Raw genomic sequence first — 15,074 nt, 5'->3', positions numbered from 1 at the left:
ATCTTCTAATTAAGCTAACAACTTTTATGGCCTCACAAACATGTAATGTGTGTTCACAGTTCTAGGTTCTTCTTTCAGCCATAATATCATAATGAAATCTATTAAAGCTGACTTGGAAAAAGATTCTCTTACATGTACCAAGAATGGCAAGTCTAAGTTATGAAAATGTTGTAGGAAAGTTCTAGTAAGATGTAAATACTTTAGGATTAAAAAAGGCCACTCAGCAAAAAGCAGAAGCATTTTGCGGCAAGAGCTCCCATAACTGTCCCAGCCTCAATATCAGTCCACCCTCCACCCAACAGTTTCCCCTTCCTCCATCCTGTCATCCCCTCCCAATTCACATTCCCACATTGCCTTCAGCATGTGCCGCTTCCCTCCAGCTGCTACAACTACACCTACCACGCCTCTCTCTTGCATTCCTAGCCAGCAAACAAGCCTCCCTCTGAGCTGTTAGTCACCCCCCCCCCCCCCCAAGTCCCTCTCCCTACTTCTTCTATCCTCTATTCACTCCACCTGACAGTACCCCATCACAAGCAGCCCACCTGTCACAGAATAGCATTGACAGGGTCAATCTCGCCAGTACCACATAGGGGCATTGGCATGCGTACGAGGTCAGTTCATAAAATTCTGGAACATTCGTAATTTCGCGCCAATGGTGTGTTGGAGCGAAAAGCGGCTGGCGCCCCTGCACATGCCTGCGTTTAATGCGTAACTGCCAGAAGTTTCATTGTTGTATGTTTGTTAGTTATTGTTCAGTGCTCTATTGAGTAGAACAATGTGTCACACAGTTTGCGAATTTCGAGATCAAGAGCAACACACCAGCATAAAATTTTGCGTGAAACTCAAGAAAACCTTTACAGAGACACACCAAATGCTGCCAGAAGCCTACAGTGATGAGAGCTTATGCCACACTCGGTTTAAAAATGGCCAGATGGAAGCTGAAGATGACCCACGTTCAGGACACCCTTCAATGTCTACCAATGATACTCATGTCAGGAACGTAAATGAAATTGTGCATACCAATCGAAGACTGACTGTCAGAGAGACTGCAGAAGAATGTAACATTTCGATTGGATCATGACATGAAATCCTGACACAGCATCTTGGAATCCATAGTGTTGCCACCCAGTTCATCCCATGGCTCATGAGTCAAGACCAGAAAGGCCGTCGCCTGAAATCTATGAAGAGCTTTTAGATTGTGCAAATGAGAATGAGATGTTCTTTAATAGAATCATAACTGGTGATGACATGGGTCTACAGTTGTGATGATGAGACCAAGCTTCAGTCATCACAACGGTTTGGGAAAGGTTCTCCAAGACCAAATGTCACAGCCATGCTGATAGTTTTCTATACTTTGAAGGATTAGTTCATCATGAGCTCGTGCCACAGGGGGAAACTGTTAATCGATGGTACTATCTGGACGAGTTGCTATGCCTGCAAAAAAATGTGAGAAGGAAACAGCCTGAAATGTAGCGAGAAATTTCACGGCTCTTGCACCATGATAACGCACTTGCACATTCATCCCTGTTTGTCCATAACTATTGCACAAAAAACAAAATAATTGTGCTGCCTCATCCTCTGTACTCTCCAGACCTGGCCCTTATGGACTTTTTTTTTTTATTTCTGAAGTTTACAACCCAGTTGAAAGGACAAAGATGTGCAACGATAGACGAGATAAAAGAAAATTCATAGACAGGGCTTCACTCAATACAGCAAGATCTATAGCAAGACTGAAGTGGAAACAGTGTTGGGAATGGTGTACCAATTTTGGAGGAGAGTATTTCGAAGGAGACCATTACCAATAAGTAGAAGGTAAGTGCAGAAAAATTTGTGGAAAAGTTCCGGAATTTTTTGAACAGACCTTGTATGCATGTGTGTGTGTGTGTGTGTGTGTGTGTGTGTGTGTGTGTGTGTGTGTGTGTGTGAGCGCGCATGCATGCATGTACTCTAGCTTGGCACAGGATAGCTCCGAAAGTTACCAAGTTTTCTTCTTTTCCATCTGCCTATTAACAACTCAATGCTTCTGCTTTTCAGTGAGTGGTCTCATTTAATCCTAAAGTCTCAGCTGTGTAAAATATTCTGAAGGGATACAAATGCCTTCATAATTTAGTTGAAAAGCAACTTTACATGCCAGTTAGGGTACACGAACACTGTCAAATATCTGCTGCGGTGCCATAGACATTTTGTCTTTTGTGTTCAGTTTTACACTGTGCCTGGTTGTTTTCACACTATTTTGAAGTGTTGATGAACCTGCATCATAATGTCCCAGAAGGGAACTTTTGAAGTTATGACAATAACCTCTTTTCAAAAATATTTTTGTTTTGTGTATTGATTGGATTTAATGGGTTCAATAGATAAATTTTCTTTTTTTTAATAATTTAAATAAATGTGATGTCAGTTAATAGAATGTAATCAATGGGCATATTTTCAGCTTCAACATAACAAAAAACAAAGAAATAAGCCCAAAATAAGAATCACATGACACTTAAAAAACTAAAAACAAAATCAGCAGAAAGTAACACCAAAATTGGCATAATATAACAGTAAAATTTGCAAAATGTAATGCCGAAGGTGACTATAAATAAAATCCACCCCCTTGACATACTACACCTGCCATATCCTCATAAACTCCCTCCTGCCACACTACAGAACTCAGAACCTAAACAGACCGGCAACACACTTTTGAATCTATTCCCCAAAAGCCTCAATCCTACAGAAGCATCAGTCCTTTCTAAAGGCCTCATCTTCTTGCCCCAAATTCAATCATGCTAGGCTTGTTAAAGACCACTCCTACTACTGGTCCCTAAAGAGGAAACATTTCTTTCTAACAACCCTACGAATCAAACTCAACATAAAACCAATACTGAACCCCGCCTTATTCAGTTTATTCCTCCATCTAACTGTACTTTCCCCACTCCCCCTGAATCACCACCTGATAACTCTCCAGAATTTTCTAAACTCAAAATGGCTAACCATTGTCCACGTGGAACTTACCTACCACTAACAACACTTCCAATTTGAAAGATGCCACACATTCCACACCCAGAAGGCCCTTCCACACAGTCTAGCCACTTGGGAGGGGGTGGAGGAGGAGGTTGTTCTCTACACAAGGAAGAAATGATAAAAGTACAAAATTTTGAAAACTTTATTTTCACATCCTAAGTGTACCTACACACCAAACACCATTCAACACCAAGTGAGTGGCTGCCTTCCCTCATTATTTGTTTGCTGTAATCTCTAGAAGTTTGTGGAGTACTCAACCAGTTTGTTTTACAGGCTAATGGTATTGCCAGATAGAAACAGAAACCCATACATTACAGCAAGGTAGAGAGGAGACGAATAAGCCTGTATGATGTAATATTGTAACCAGACAACACCAGTATCTATTAAGATGATTCTTCCTTTTCTCTACAAGCCCCTTGTCCCAAAGCCCCATCGCTCCCTTACTCACTCCCATTTCCTTCCCCAGTTCCCAAGGTACCCAACCAAACGAGTGATGCGCTCTGTGCCAATGGGTATGTGGCACACAGGAACATGTGTCATTAACAGAGCCTCAGTGATACCAGGCGACCTCCCTGAGTAATTAACTTCGCACTGGGTGGGGTTCCGTGGTGTCAACTGAGCAATTACCAATTCTCATGGGACCAAAATGGAGAACAAGCAAAACAAAACAAAAACTGAGGGTCTTGATGAGACCTCAAACACCCAAGCATCAGGATTAGAACTGATGGAATTTGTTTCCGCAATTGGACTAGGTAAGAGACTAGTTCTAGAAGCGGAAATTGTTACTGAGAAGTTGGACTAGGTCAAGAACAAATTCCTGCCTGGGGTTCAGAGGAGAAAGCTTCTCGAAGAACAAGAAAAAAAGGAAGGTAAAGAATGGTGTCCTAAAGATCAATGGAGGAACTAAAAGGTCTTGAACATAAGACCTTTTTTTTTTAAAAAAAAAAAAAGAAAGAAAGAAAGAAAGAAAAAAGAAAAAAAAGGACTGCCTCGCAATGAAGGTACAACCACGTCCCTTCTACTCTAAGACAGGGAATAAGGGAACAAGGGAGGAGTCTAATACTCACACTTATCAAGATAAACAGATCCAGAAAAAGCTGAGGCAAGAAATAGGGAAACAGACCTATAGAGCTGCAGTCTCCATTTTCAGGATGGCAGTTACCCAACAGGGGTATCCACTGGTCAATATAACCTCGCAGCAGATGGAGCTTGTTCTGATGACACTCTTTGAGAAGATTGAGGAGGATGCATGTCCAGACCCAGAGTCAGGAGGGTTTATCTGCTCAAGGGTGCTCGTATTTTTGCCTGCGAGGTGATGGAAAGAGTGGATTGGCTTAAGGAGGTGGTACCCAAGATATCTCCATGGGAGGAGGTGAAGTTGCTGGTCAAGACAGCGGCTGATCTTCCAAAGACTGCAAAGATGACTATTTGGGTACTGAAACTTCTTAAGGAACTCCTCCTAAGACTGAGGAAGTATGGGCACACGACCAGAAAGTCTTGAAACTGGACTGGAGGGTAATCAACCAAAAAGTTGTAGCAGTTGACCAAAATTTATGTTTAAAAATCCAAGACCTAAAACTGTACTTGGGGTTCTTGCAAGTTTCCATCAGGATAATCAAAGACATTAGAAGCAACCATGGCAACATGATGGAGGCTGCAAAAGCTGCAGATAAACCTGGAGCACAATAAAGGGGCAGCTGCCACCCCAACTCGTCTTCTACGAAGACAGGAGGTTGACATGGCCATAATCCAGGAACTTTATCAATATAAAAGGGGTGTTTCAGGCATGGGAAGAACTGGACTTAAGTTGATTTATGCTAGGAATCTAAAGGATTCCAGAACATTCATTTATGTTAAGAATGGAACTTCATTTGTCATGATGGCAGACTTCTGTTCCAGGAACTTAGTGACCACCAGGATAAAGCCACATGAGGAAGGAAGACAAGGGAAAAGGAATTTGCCTCAGCTTGCCCTCCTTGTGAGGACAGTACTCCTTGAAGTGCATGTCTGCTAACAGCAGAATGCGCAACTGCTGGTAGGTTCCGATGCCAATGACCACAACCTGGTGTAGGGAAGCAGCGACACCAAGAACAGAGGTGAGCACATTCTTGAACTTTTATTTGAGGATAAGCTGGAGGTACTGAATAGAGGCAACAAACCTTCATTCAGGAATGTAAGAAAAAGGGGAAAAAACTGATATAACAGTTGGGTCTAATCTAATGGGCACCTATGTCAAACAAGGACATGTGGTCTTGAAGCCATCCTTACCTGAACACGATATACATGCAGTTTGAGGTTGAAATGGGTTCCAAACATACTATGGCCTACAAGAATCTTAGGAAAACATACTGGGACTCTTAAAGGACAGATCTCAACTCACACTTATCTGAAGTCAAAACTTGGATAAGGAATCCAGTAGATTTTAAGGAAATGGAAGATGCAGTGTTGCCTGCCATTATGACCCGGTATTTTGAAGAGTGCCTAATCACCAAGAAGCTTCCAACAGGAATGTACCTTGGTGGAACAATAACAGGGAATTGCAAAGGAAGCTGACAAGAGGACTGTTCAACCTTGCAAGAAGGAAAGGACAAAGGACAAAATATCGAGACGTTCTTGCCATATACAAACTTGTGATTAAGCAAGCAAAACTATAATCCTGTAAGGTATTCTGAAGGAAAGTGGAAGGTACAGCTGCTTACACTAGACTTCACAAAATGCTCACCAGAATACCAACTAATCCAAGAGGTACTTTTCAAGCTTTGCTGCAACTGGCAAGAGAGAGTTTAATTAGGTTCCTATGTAGGTCCCAAGGATCTGAGACTCATCAGTCTGTCCTCCTTTCTTTTCACGACATTAGGAATACTGATTAATGAGCACATTTGGGAAAGGAGGCTAACTAAGTTTTCTTTACATGTAAATCAACATGCATATAAATCAGGCAAATTATGTGAAACAGCACTTCTTCACCAGCTTGTTGGGAAGGTGGAGAAAGCACTAGACTTCCAGAAAATCACTCTCTGCATCTTCCTGACTATCAAGGGGGATGTTAGCAACACAACCTTTGAATCTGTGGTAGAGCTGCAGAAGAGTATAGCAATGAGACTGCCATATGTAGGTGGATGAAGACTATATTGAGCAGGAGAAAGGTAGAAGTCACTATGATGAATAAACATGACGAACAAATGAATTAATCTTTGTACTTTGTGGGAGAACAGCAATAGATCTATAACATAAGCAAATCCAACTTACTCCTCTTTTTTACCCCTATCTCTCTCTCTCACTCGTGTGTGTGTGTGTGTGTGTGTGTGTGTGTGTGTGTGTGTGTGTGTGCGCGCGCGCGCGCGCGCGCCCGCGTGCGCACGTGTGTATGTGCATCTCTGTATTAACTATGAAGAAATGCATAGTTTAAGAGCTTAGCAACATTGTCTGTCCGATGTGCCTATCAGCCATTCAACACCTCAACTATAACGTAAGTTGAGAACTTTACTCCTTCAGTTATTTGTACATCAATCTTTCATAAAAATTTTTTACTTGATACATGACAAATGACAAGACAAATGCTGAATGAAGCGAACACAAGCAGAAATGTTAATATAATACACAGACACTTTAGAGTGTAACATTTGAAAGAAAACAAAAGGATAATGACATACCTGTACCATCTGGTGTTTCATAGTCAGAACCATAAACAGACAATGAAGGTCTACGACCAACAGCCACTTGAGATATGTATGGCATGAGGTTGTTGGGTATCCCACTAGGATCTTCTCCAATATGACCTGATTTGTGGGCACCAACAGGGTTAAAGTAACGCAATGAGACAACTGACCATTCCTAAAACATAACAGTACAATGCAGTGCATGTTTTATGCTGCATGCAAATGCATTTATAAAAGATATCAGAAAGGCGTAATTAATATGGGATGTTACAATAATACACAAAATACCCTCTCCTTCTGTTATTAACTTCAGTTGTATACACTGAAACATGAGGCATGTAAATGACAATCAAAAGTGTTGTGTGGTTTCAGTTGCTATTCAAAAAGATAAAATATGAAGATCATTCAAGTATCTCCATGACAATAGAATAATCGCTTGGGATTGTGCACAGCAAAGGAGAATGAAGAAGCACAAGTTAGGATGGAAGCAAATACATCACTGGAAATATCATAACAGAAAAACCGTTTACAGCTTTTGGGACTAATTACTTCCATTGGAGTTTGTTAGAGGAGTGAGAAAATATCTGAAGGAATGACACTAATGGTCTATTGGAAGGAGTAATTTTGTTGACGTACGATTGTAAAGACACACATACACACACGCACACACGCACGCACGCACACAATTGCTATATATTAATACATTTCATTTGTATTTTAACCTCTGTAAGAAATGCACCAGTAACACAAATGCTCACATCACTATGTACATAATACGGCACTACCACTTTATCAAGACAGTAACAGCAAATCTGTGACACACTGTCAAATAGAATCACGGAGCTTTTCATGTTTTCTTAGTTGTAATGGTACGCACCCGCTGTTGCCGATAGTAGCAACTGTCCCGCATTTTAGGTAACGTGGAATGATGGCTTCTACAAGGTGTATCTGAATTCCAACAAAAAACTTCAGAGGCTGGTCAGGGATATTTTCTGTGTATTTTGGTATAAGGCATTTGTGGTCTCTAGTGGCTCATTACAGAATAATAATTTAATTACGAATTACTCAGCTTGTTACCCCAATTCCCTATGTTTCTGTTTAAATACCTCCATAACAGTGGGTTAGCCCGTCATATGTAGTCACGAAAATGTACAACACAAAACTCAGAATAATGCAGCTACATACAGATGCGAAAGTACTGTAGGTGGTTGCCTTCACTGCAAGAACAGCCCAGCATAGCACCATCATTCGGCTCTACCACTGCATACTTGGGATGCATACTGATCAACCCTTCAGCATTAAACCTATCCATACTGCTTTGTGTCACTGTTAATGTACAACTAATACTGCTGAAAAAACAAACCCTAAACAGAAATGAAATGCAACAAGTTTGTTTCCAAACAAGACACACAGCACATGCCACTGACTGCATACTGTTTGTGCAGTTATTTGTGTTGCAATAAAAAAAAAAGATAAATAATGGTAGGAAATGATAATCTGCTATGAAAAAAATGGGTACCTTGTATCAAAATACTCAGAAAATATCTTCGCTCAACCTCCAAAATTTTGTCGATAAATCTGAGGTTCTTCCTGTATTTTCCAGTTCCTTCTTACTATAAATAACTTAGTCATGCACAGCACACTGCTACAAGACCACGCCAATTGTTGGTGCAGCATCTCTTGTTCTACATTACTCTCGCCGATATCATTAATCCGATATCTTCAAATTGATCACTCTCCCCGAGTCACTTTTGCATATTTTTGTGTGTTGCTTCCCATACCTTTCCTGTGTCACATGATCTTGCATCTCATCCTACCAATCCCTCCTCACACCTACTCCTGCTCCTCTTGATTCCAGTTTGCACCTACTAACTTCAGCTAATCTAGTAATATCTGTCACCCTCCTTCTTCACACTTATTAACCCACACACCTACAACCCCCATTACAATCTTTTTATTCATTTTTCCTTTGATCTCATTGCCTATTTCAGTTGGTTTTCACCATTTTGAAAATACACCCAAATACATGGTGAAAATCACGAAAAGGATGAAACAGATGAAGTACAGAGAAACTAGATGAAATCTGAGGGAGTAGGCTGATATTGAAAGGCAAAAACCAACTGAAATTGGCATGATGACACAATAACATCAAAGGAAAAATAAATAAAAAGATTGTAATGTGGGTTGCAGGTCTGTGGTTGAAGAAGAGGGGAACACAAATGTGACTAGATTAGGTGAAGTTAGTAGGTGCAAACTGGAATAGAGAGGAGGAGGAGTAGGAGGAGGAGGAAGAGTGGGACTGGGAAAGGGTTGGTAGGATGAGATACAAGTTTGTGTGGCACAGGATAGGTACGCGTGTGTGAGTTGTGATTGCATGAGTGTATGTTGTCCATTCATTTTTGACAAAGGCCTTGTTGGCCGAAATCTCACTTTACGGCAGTCTTTTTGTTGTGCCTATCTGTGACTCACCATCTCCGCTATATGGTGAGTAGCAATTATCCTTGTCATAATACTGTTACATTCCATCCTGGATTTTCCATGTTTTATTATAAATAACTTAAATGACACAAAGTAATTATTAGATTTGTTTTTGTTTGTTGTAATTTTTGTTCTGAAAATTGCCTAATTGGGTTTGAACTGGTAATTACACTTGAATAATAAAAAACTAAACTGCCATCTATTGCGACACGATTCTGCTTTCTTGTTTTAAATTTATATAGAAACAAGACTGAATTTGCATTATGAAGGTAATTACAGATGAAATAGATAGATGCTGCGTATCAATAAGAGAGAAGAAGAGTGTCTCAATAAGCTACTGACAAGGGTTTGTAGCTGTGATATACTAGAAAATTATGCAGATACAAAATGTTTAATCATTATTAAATATTTGGAATATTGGAGAGAAATTCCACCTTAAGCAAGGCACTGTTTGTTTACTTTTGCTTTACCCAAACATGTTTCAGCACTTTTTGTGCTATCTTTGGTGGTCTTTTGTTTACTATTCTGTGTCACATGTAGCTATCAGTTATTTAGTCCTGGTTGTTTTATATCTACCATACATTTTACACCTTGTCATTTCTGATGCTGTTGTCTTGTCTTCTGTAGTTTTATGTGCTTTAAAATACTTTATTTTCTTCACTGTCATCTTTTTAAATTGTTACATGTGCATTTTATTTATTTTATTGCAAAGCAAAAGTTTCAGTTCAGGTTTATTGTAGCCATGTGACGTTAACACAGTAAGATGGAATACTGTGTGACTTTTATATTTATGGGGTCAGAGAATTCTAGTAAGTAGTTATATGGTATGTCAGGTGATGTTACTCCATTGAAGAATGATGTAGTATAAAGGATGGGGGTGGTATGTGTGTGGTAAGCTACTATGGAGTTCACTGTTTTAGGCTGCCTGGGTCAGAGAACCCTGGAATACAGGCATGGGAAAGTGAGGAAGTTTCTTTTATCCAGCTTCTGCTGGATTTTAAAATTAGTTCATATTTGAAAGTATAGAAGGCCAAGCCAAAAGTTTATGAAATTGGAGATTCTTGCTAATGAGCAGTTATTAATTGGTAGTCTGATAACATTTGGTCACTGAGGAAGCATCACCAAATGTCAGCAATCTGTAACTATAAGTAATTTATTAATATTTATAATTTGTGATTCATAAATTTTATAACTTGACTTTGCAGGAAATTTTCAAGTTTGTAGCTGGTATAATTGAGGATGGATTCACACTATTTTTAATAGATGAGTTGCTGTAATTCTGTATGAGTCCTATCAATGTTTCTATGCACCGGATGAAGATGTTAGGTTATAGGTATAAGTATAGGAATCTATCCAAATGGTTACCTCTCTCAGTATTAAGGACTGAACATGAGAAATTCTAATACAAGGGCAAGGAAGGGCTGCAAGGTTGCTGTTGACAGTGCTCTCAAAATAGCATGGAACTGGCATCCTACTAGACTGATATGAAACAAACGGCCCACAGTATATGATGCATAGGGTGAAATAACAGCATTCCTTTGCCCAGTGAAGGTAAGCATTTCCACAAAGAATGTCCTTAGGGGGGCGGGATGGTGTAATGTCTCCTGGAAAAATTTAGTGAAAAATATAAGTGAATTGTGTTAAAGAAATGTAAAACACAGAGACACAGGTCATAGGAATTCTATCACAGTTTGAAAATGGTTATACAAGTGGCATTCTGATGTGACCAAAGCATTGAATAGTTAAGAAAATTGTTTCTTTTGCAATTCAGAAATGTCTTCTTTGTGATCATTCTGCTTTGTCTTATTGTAATATCTGGATGCTCTTCTTTTGCTCAGTTGATAGAAGTCTGAATTGCTGGAAATTATGCATTTGTTATCTTTAAAATACATGCTTTGTTTCTTAAAATGATACACGATTTTATTTATGTAAAAATTAACATCCTCTCTCTGAGTATTGGCACAATTAATTTCAATTGGAGATTTTCATTGCTGGCAGCCATTACTGTCTGGATTAGTAATTTGTTTAAATATGGTCACAGTGGCCAACTTATTCAGAAAAAAGCTAATCATTACTCACAATGAGTTCTTATGCTGGTACCACTATTAAGAGTTTCTGGAATTTCAGAAAATTTTAGGTGCACCAGACTGCAGACAGCTGACTATGTTCCAGCGTTGATGCAGTTAATACTTTTATCTTCTGTCATGAGTATTAAATGTTCTCTTAGGTTCAAGCAAAAGCAGCATTACATATGCAACAATATTTCCTGTAAATAAGAGAACACCCTGCTCTTGACAGAGAAATTGCTGTTATGTGAAGAGGACAGCATCTCACTTAGATCACTGCTAGCCATTCTTTAGGAAATCCTCCTTACTGTGAGACGAACAATATTACATTAGGAAATATATAATAGGGTTTTAATCTTATCTCTCTTATAACTATGTGAGCATAAACTGTTGGACTTCTTGTATTAAAAGCCCGCAACTGCAAATAACACTGAACTAATGTTGAATATCATTTCATATTATTATATTAGTAAAATCCTTTTTAGAATTAGAATTGGGGGCTATTGTCTTTCCTTTTTCAGTCCCATTTTCTTCGAATCTGGCTTTTCATTTCCTTGTCTCCACCTGTGTGAATATGTTAATAGTTTTTCCGCTCTTCTTACATTCAATAATTTATTAACTGGCACATCTTATGGGGACATCACAATAAATAATCTTATCAAAGCTCTTTCCTGAGGGTACAACAGTGGACAATAATTCCACGGTGAGGAATGAAAGTCTTAACTACAAAAATTAGCAAACTGGGAGAAAAACCACAAAAAGATTTTTTGGGTATGTACTAGTAATAAGAGGAAGCCATGCTGACTAAACGGACAATAATGTTCCGCATTTTGTGTTATATATAGGGATAGGAAAAACTCGTTTTATTTTATGGCCAACTCAGTGCTACTTTATCCTAATTTCTAAGCTTTTTAACCAAATTTGCTGTTTTTTGTCAATTTCTTTATCAATTTATGATAGCTTATTTTCGAAGTTCTGCTTGTTCCTTATTTTTGCCTTATTTGTTTTTCAGTGAAATGTTAAAAAATATATATACTTATCAATATCACATTCATTGACATCAAAAATCACATATATTTACATTACAGAAAAAATGGAACACATTTATGTAAAACCCATTACATCTAATCAATCAAAGGAAAAATAACTCAGCAACCACACGCCACTGGAAAGTTTTTCAAAAGGAAGCACTGTCATAACCTCATTTTCTTCTCAAATATTATCTGACAGTACATCAATACTTCACTATAGTGTGGAAACAGCCACTTGTATTCTACATTTATGATCAGTACAACAGAAATCGTTTGACAATGTCTACATTTTACACATGAAAAATTGCTTTTCTATTACATTACAGATGAATTTGTATCTGTTCAGAATACATACATGGCTTAGACCAGTAATTCCAGGTACACTTAATGGAATCTTTGATATATCGGCATTAATGGTGTTCATCATTATCATACTATGGTTGAAACAAGACCCTAGGGCTGTGAATCTGGATCTGTAACTCTAAGAGAATGTCACCAAAAAATCCTTTTCCAAAAAAATGAAAAATCTTTTATTTTGGAATAGAGGCAATAGTTGCATTTTGTGAAATCACATTCCCTGATATGTTTGCACTAGAAATGCACCAAAACAACATGGTTTCGAGAGATCTTAGTGAAGTATCAAACGGTATATTTTGATAGTACACATGCATAAATACAAAATCACAAATATGGCACTTCAGCTGTGCTAACATGTAAGTCAACATAGCCCCTACTCAGTTTGTTTCATGAGCAAATCACAGCACAGGGTACATGATGTCATGCACACTGTTTTTTAGGAAGTAAAATAGACCATTGACTGTGTTTCTTCCAATATTTATTTAATATTATTTTTACTATTTGTGAATACAGTTTGTGGCAACAGTGTGATATGTTACAAAGCCCAAGGTCTAGGTCATTCTGAAAGGTTATGGTTATGAGTTGGCAAAAACAACGGACGTAATTTCTTAAGAAGCGATTAATATTACTACTTGTTGCAGCATAATTTAAATTCTTCTGTTTGTCTGTCACAAAGAGACAGTTTATTTGGTCCATCATATTTGATGACTGTCATATTTGTGCAGCATCATGTATGCTGTGCTGTCATTAGTTGGTAGAGAGAAATTGAGCTGAAACAATGATGATATGCAAAACTGTCGTGTTTGATGGCTTTCTCATTTACACTTGCACACTACAAACATATGCAGTTTAATTGATGAACCATGTTTAAGATCTCTACAAAATACATAATTTTGTGTACTATTTGTAAATGTGTTATTAAAATTGGAACGGAGTTTGTTGGAAGAAAGGTATTTTTACTTAATGTCACATCATAGTTCATTATGTGAGAAATGAACTGCTCACTCCAGCTGAAGGCACTGACTGTGTGTGTGTGTTTGTGTGTGTGTGTGTGTGTGTGTGTGTGTGTGTGTGTGTGTGTGTGTGTGTGACTTTGGCTGATTGCTAATAACATTGTACAGTCTGTTTTCACATACTGCTTGCCCACTGCTCAACACCTCGTCTATGTGGTGAGTAGCAGTCGATCGCAAGTCAAAATCAAAAATTGCTTGATGCAGACACAAATGCGGGAAACAAATACCAGAAATGTAGGCTATCACAAGTGGTGGAGCAGATGGATGGGCAGGGGGAGAGAAATAAACACTAAAAGAATCAGTAAGTATATGTTAAAACAGGGAAGGCATACAATTATAGAAAGGAAGGATCTGGGGGAGGGGATCAGACAGCAAGGTCATCGGTCCCATAGGATTAGAGAAGGATGGGGAAGGAAGTCGACCATGCCGTTTCAAAGGAACCATCCTGGCATTTGCCTGGTAAATCACAGAAAAAATAAATCAGGATGGCCGCACGCAGGTTTGAACCGTCGTCCTCCCAAATTTGAATCCAGCGTGCTAACCATTGTGCCACCTTGCTCGGTAGCAGAAAGGAATAAAGCAACAAGAAAATATGGTGATAGTGGAAAGATTGAGGATAGATTACACATCACATACTTCATGATGAGACGAAGCATATGATCAATGCTCACCTACCTTTCCTCGAGTTTGGAGATACCGGCATCAAGGGGGAGCAAAAAATGTTTCATTGCACCACCAGCACACTTCAAAAAAAGTTCAACATGTGTAAGAGGACAAGCAAGTCTTCTGAATCATAAATTTGTGTTATCCGTGACAACTATTTTACATAATTTTATAGATACCTTATCAGATATAACTAAGTCCTTTAGTATTTCTTCCACGAAGTATTTACTTTTTCCATATGGATTGGTGCAGCCTTGACCAGTGGGATGATCTTCTGTTAAGGGCAAACTCTGAGGAGTTCCATAAACCGTTGCAGATGATGAATAAACTAGTTTCTTCACACCATGAGATTTCATTACCTGGTAACCAATCAAGTTGACAAGTAAATTACATTTATTTAGTAAAACACACACACACACACACACACACACACACACACACACACACACACCACCACCACCACCACCACCACCACCAATTCATAGTCTGCACATGCTTCAGGAAGCAAGAAAAGCTATGTTACAGAAAAAGTAAGAAACAATACTGACAATATATATCATGCAAAGATGGAGTAGATGACATTCCCTCAGAATTATGAAGTTCTTTAGGAGAACGGGCCTTGACAAAGATATTCCACCTCGCATGGAAAATGCATGAGACAGGTAAAATAAATTCAGATTTCAAGATTAATGTAATAATTCCAATTCCAAGAAAACAGGTGCTGACAGGTGTGAATATTACTGAACCATCAGTTGAATAAGTCAAACAATGGAAAATCCAAGTTTCAAAATACTGATACATATA

At 38.6% G+C, this 15,074-nt stretch overlaps 1 protein-coding gene across 2 annotated transcripts in view; it reads right to left on the bottom strand.

Annotated features, from left to right (window-relative positions):
• LOC126092211 (UDP-glucose 4-epimerase) overlaps positions 1-15,074 on the bottom strand; it is a 111,654-nt gene that overhangs the window by 41,720 nt on the left and 54,860 nt on the right. For both annotated transcript variants that reach the window (XM_049907707.1, XM_049907706.1), the window contains exons 4-5: positions 14,450-14,629; positions 6,657-6,837 (exon numbers count right to left, since the gene is read on the bottom strand). In XM_049907707.1, the coding sequence (XP_049763664.1) occupies positions 6,657-6,837; positions 14,450-14,629 (361 nt within the window). The remainder of the gene's footprint in view (positions 1-6,656; positions 6,838-14,449; positions 14,630-15,074) is intronic.

This window comes from Schistocerca cancellata, chromosome 7 (assembly GCF_023864275.1).
Source record: "Schistocerca cancellata isolate TAMUIC-IGC-003103 chromosome 7, iqSchCanc2.1, whole genome shotgun sequence".
Lineage (NCBI taxonomy): Eukaryota > Metazoa > Arthropoda > Insecta > Orthoptera > Acrididae > Schistocerca > Schistocerca cancellata.
The sequence above is the reverse complement of the archived record's forward strand: the minus strand, read 5'-3'. Positions and strand labels throughout refer to the sequence as shown.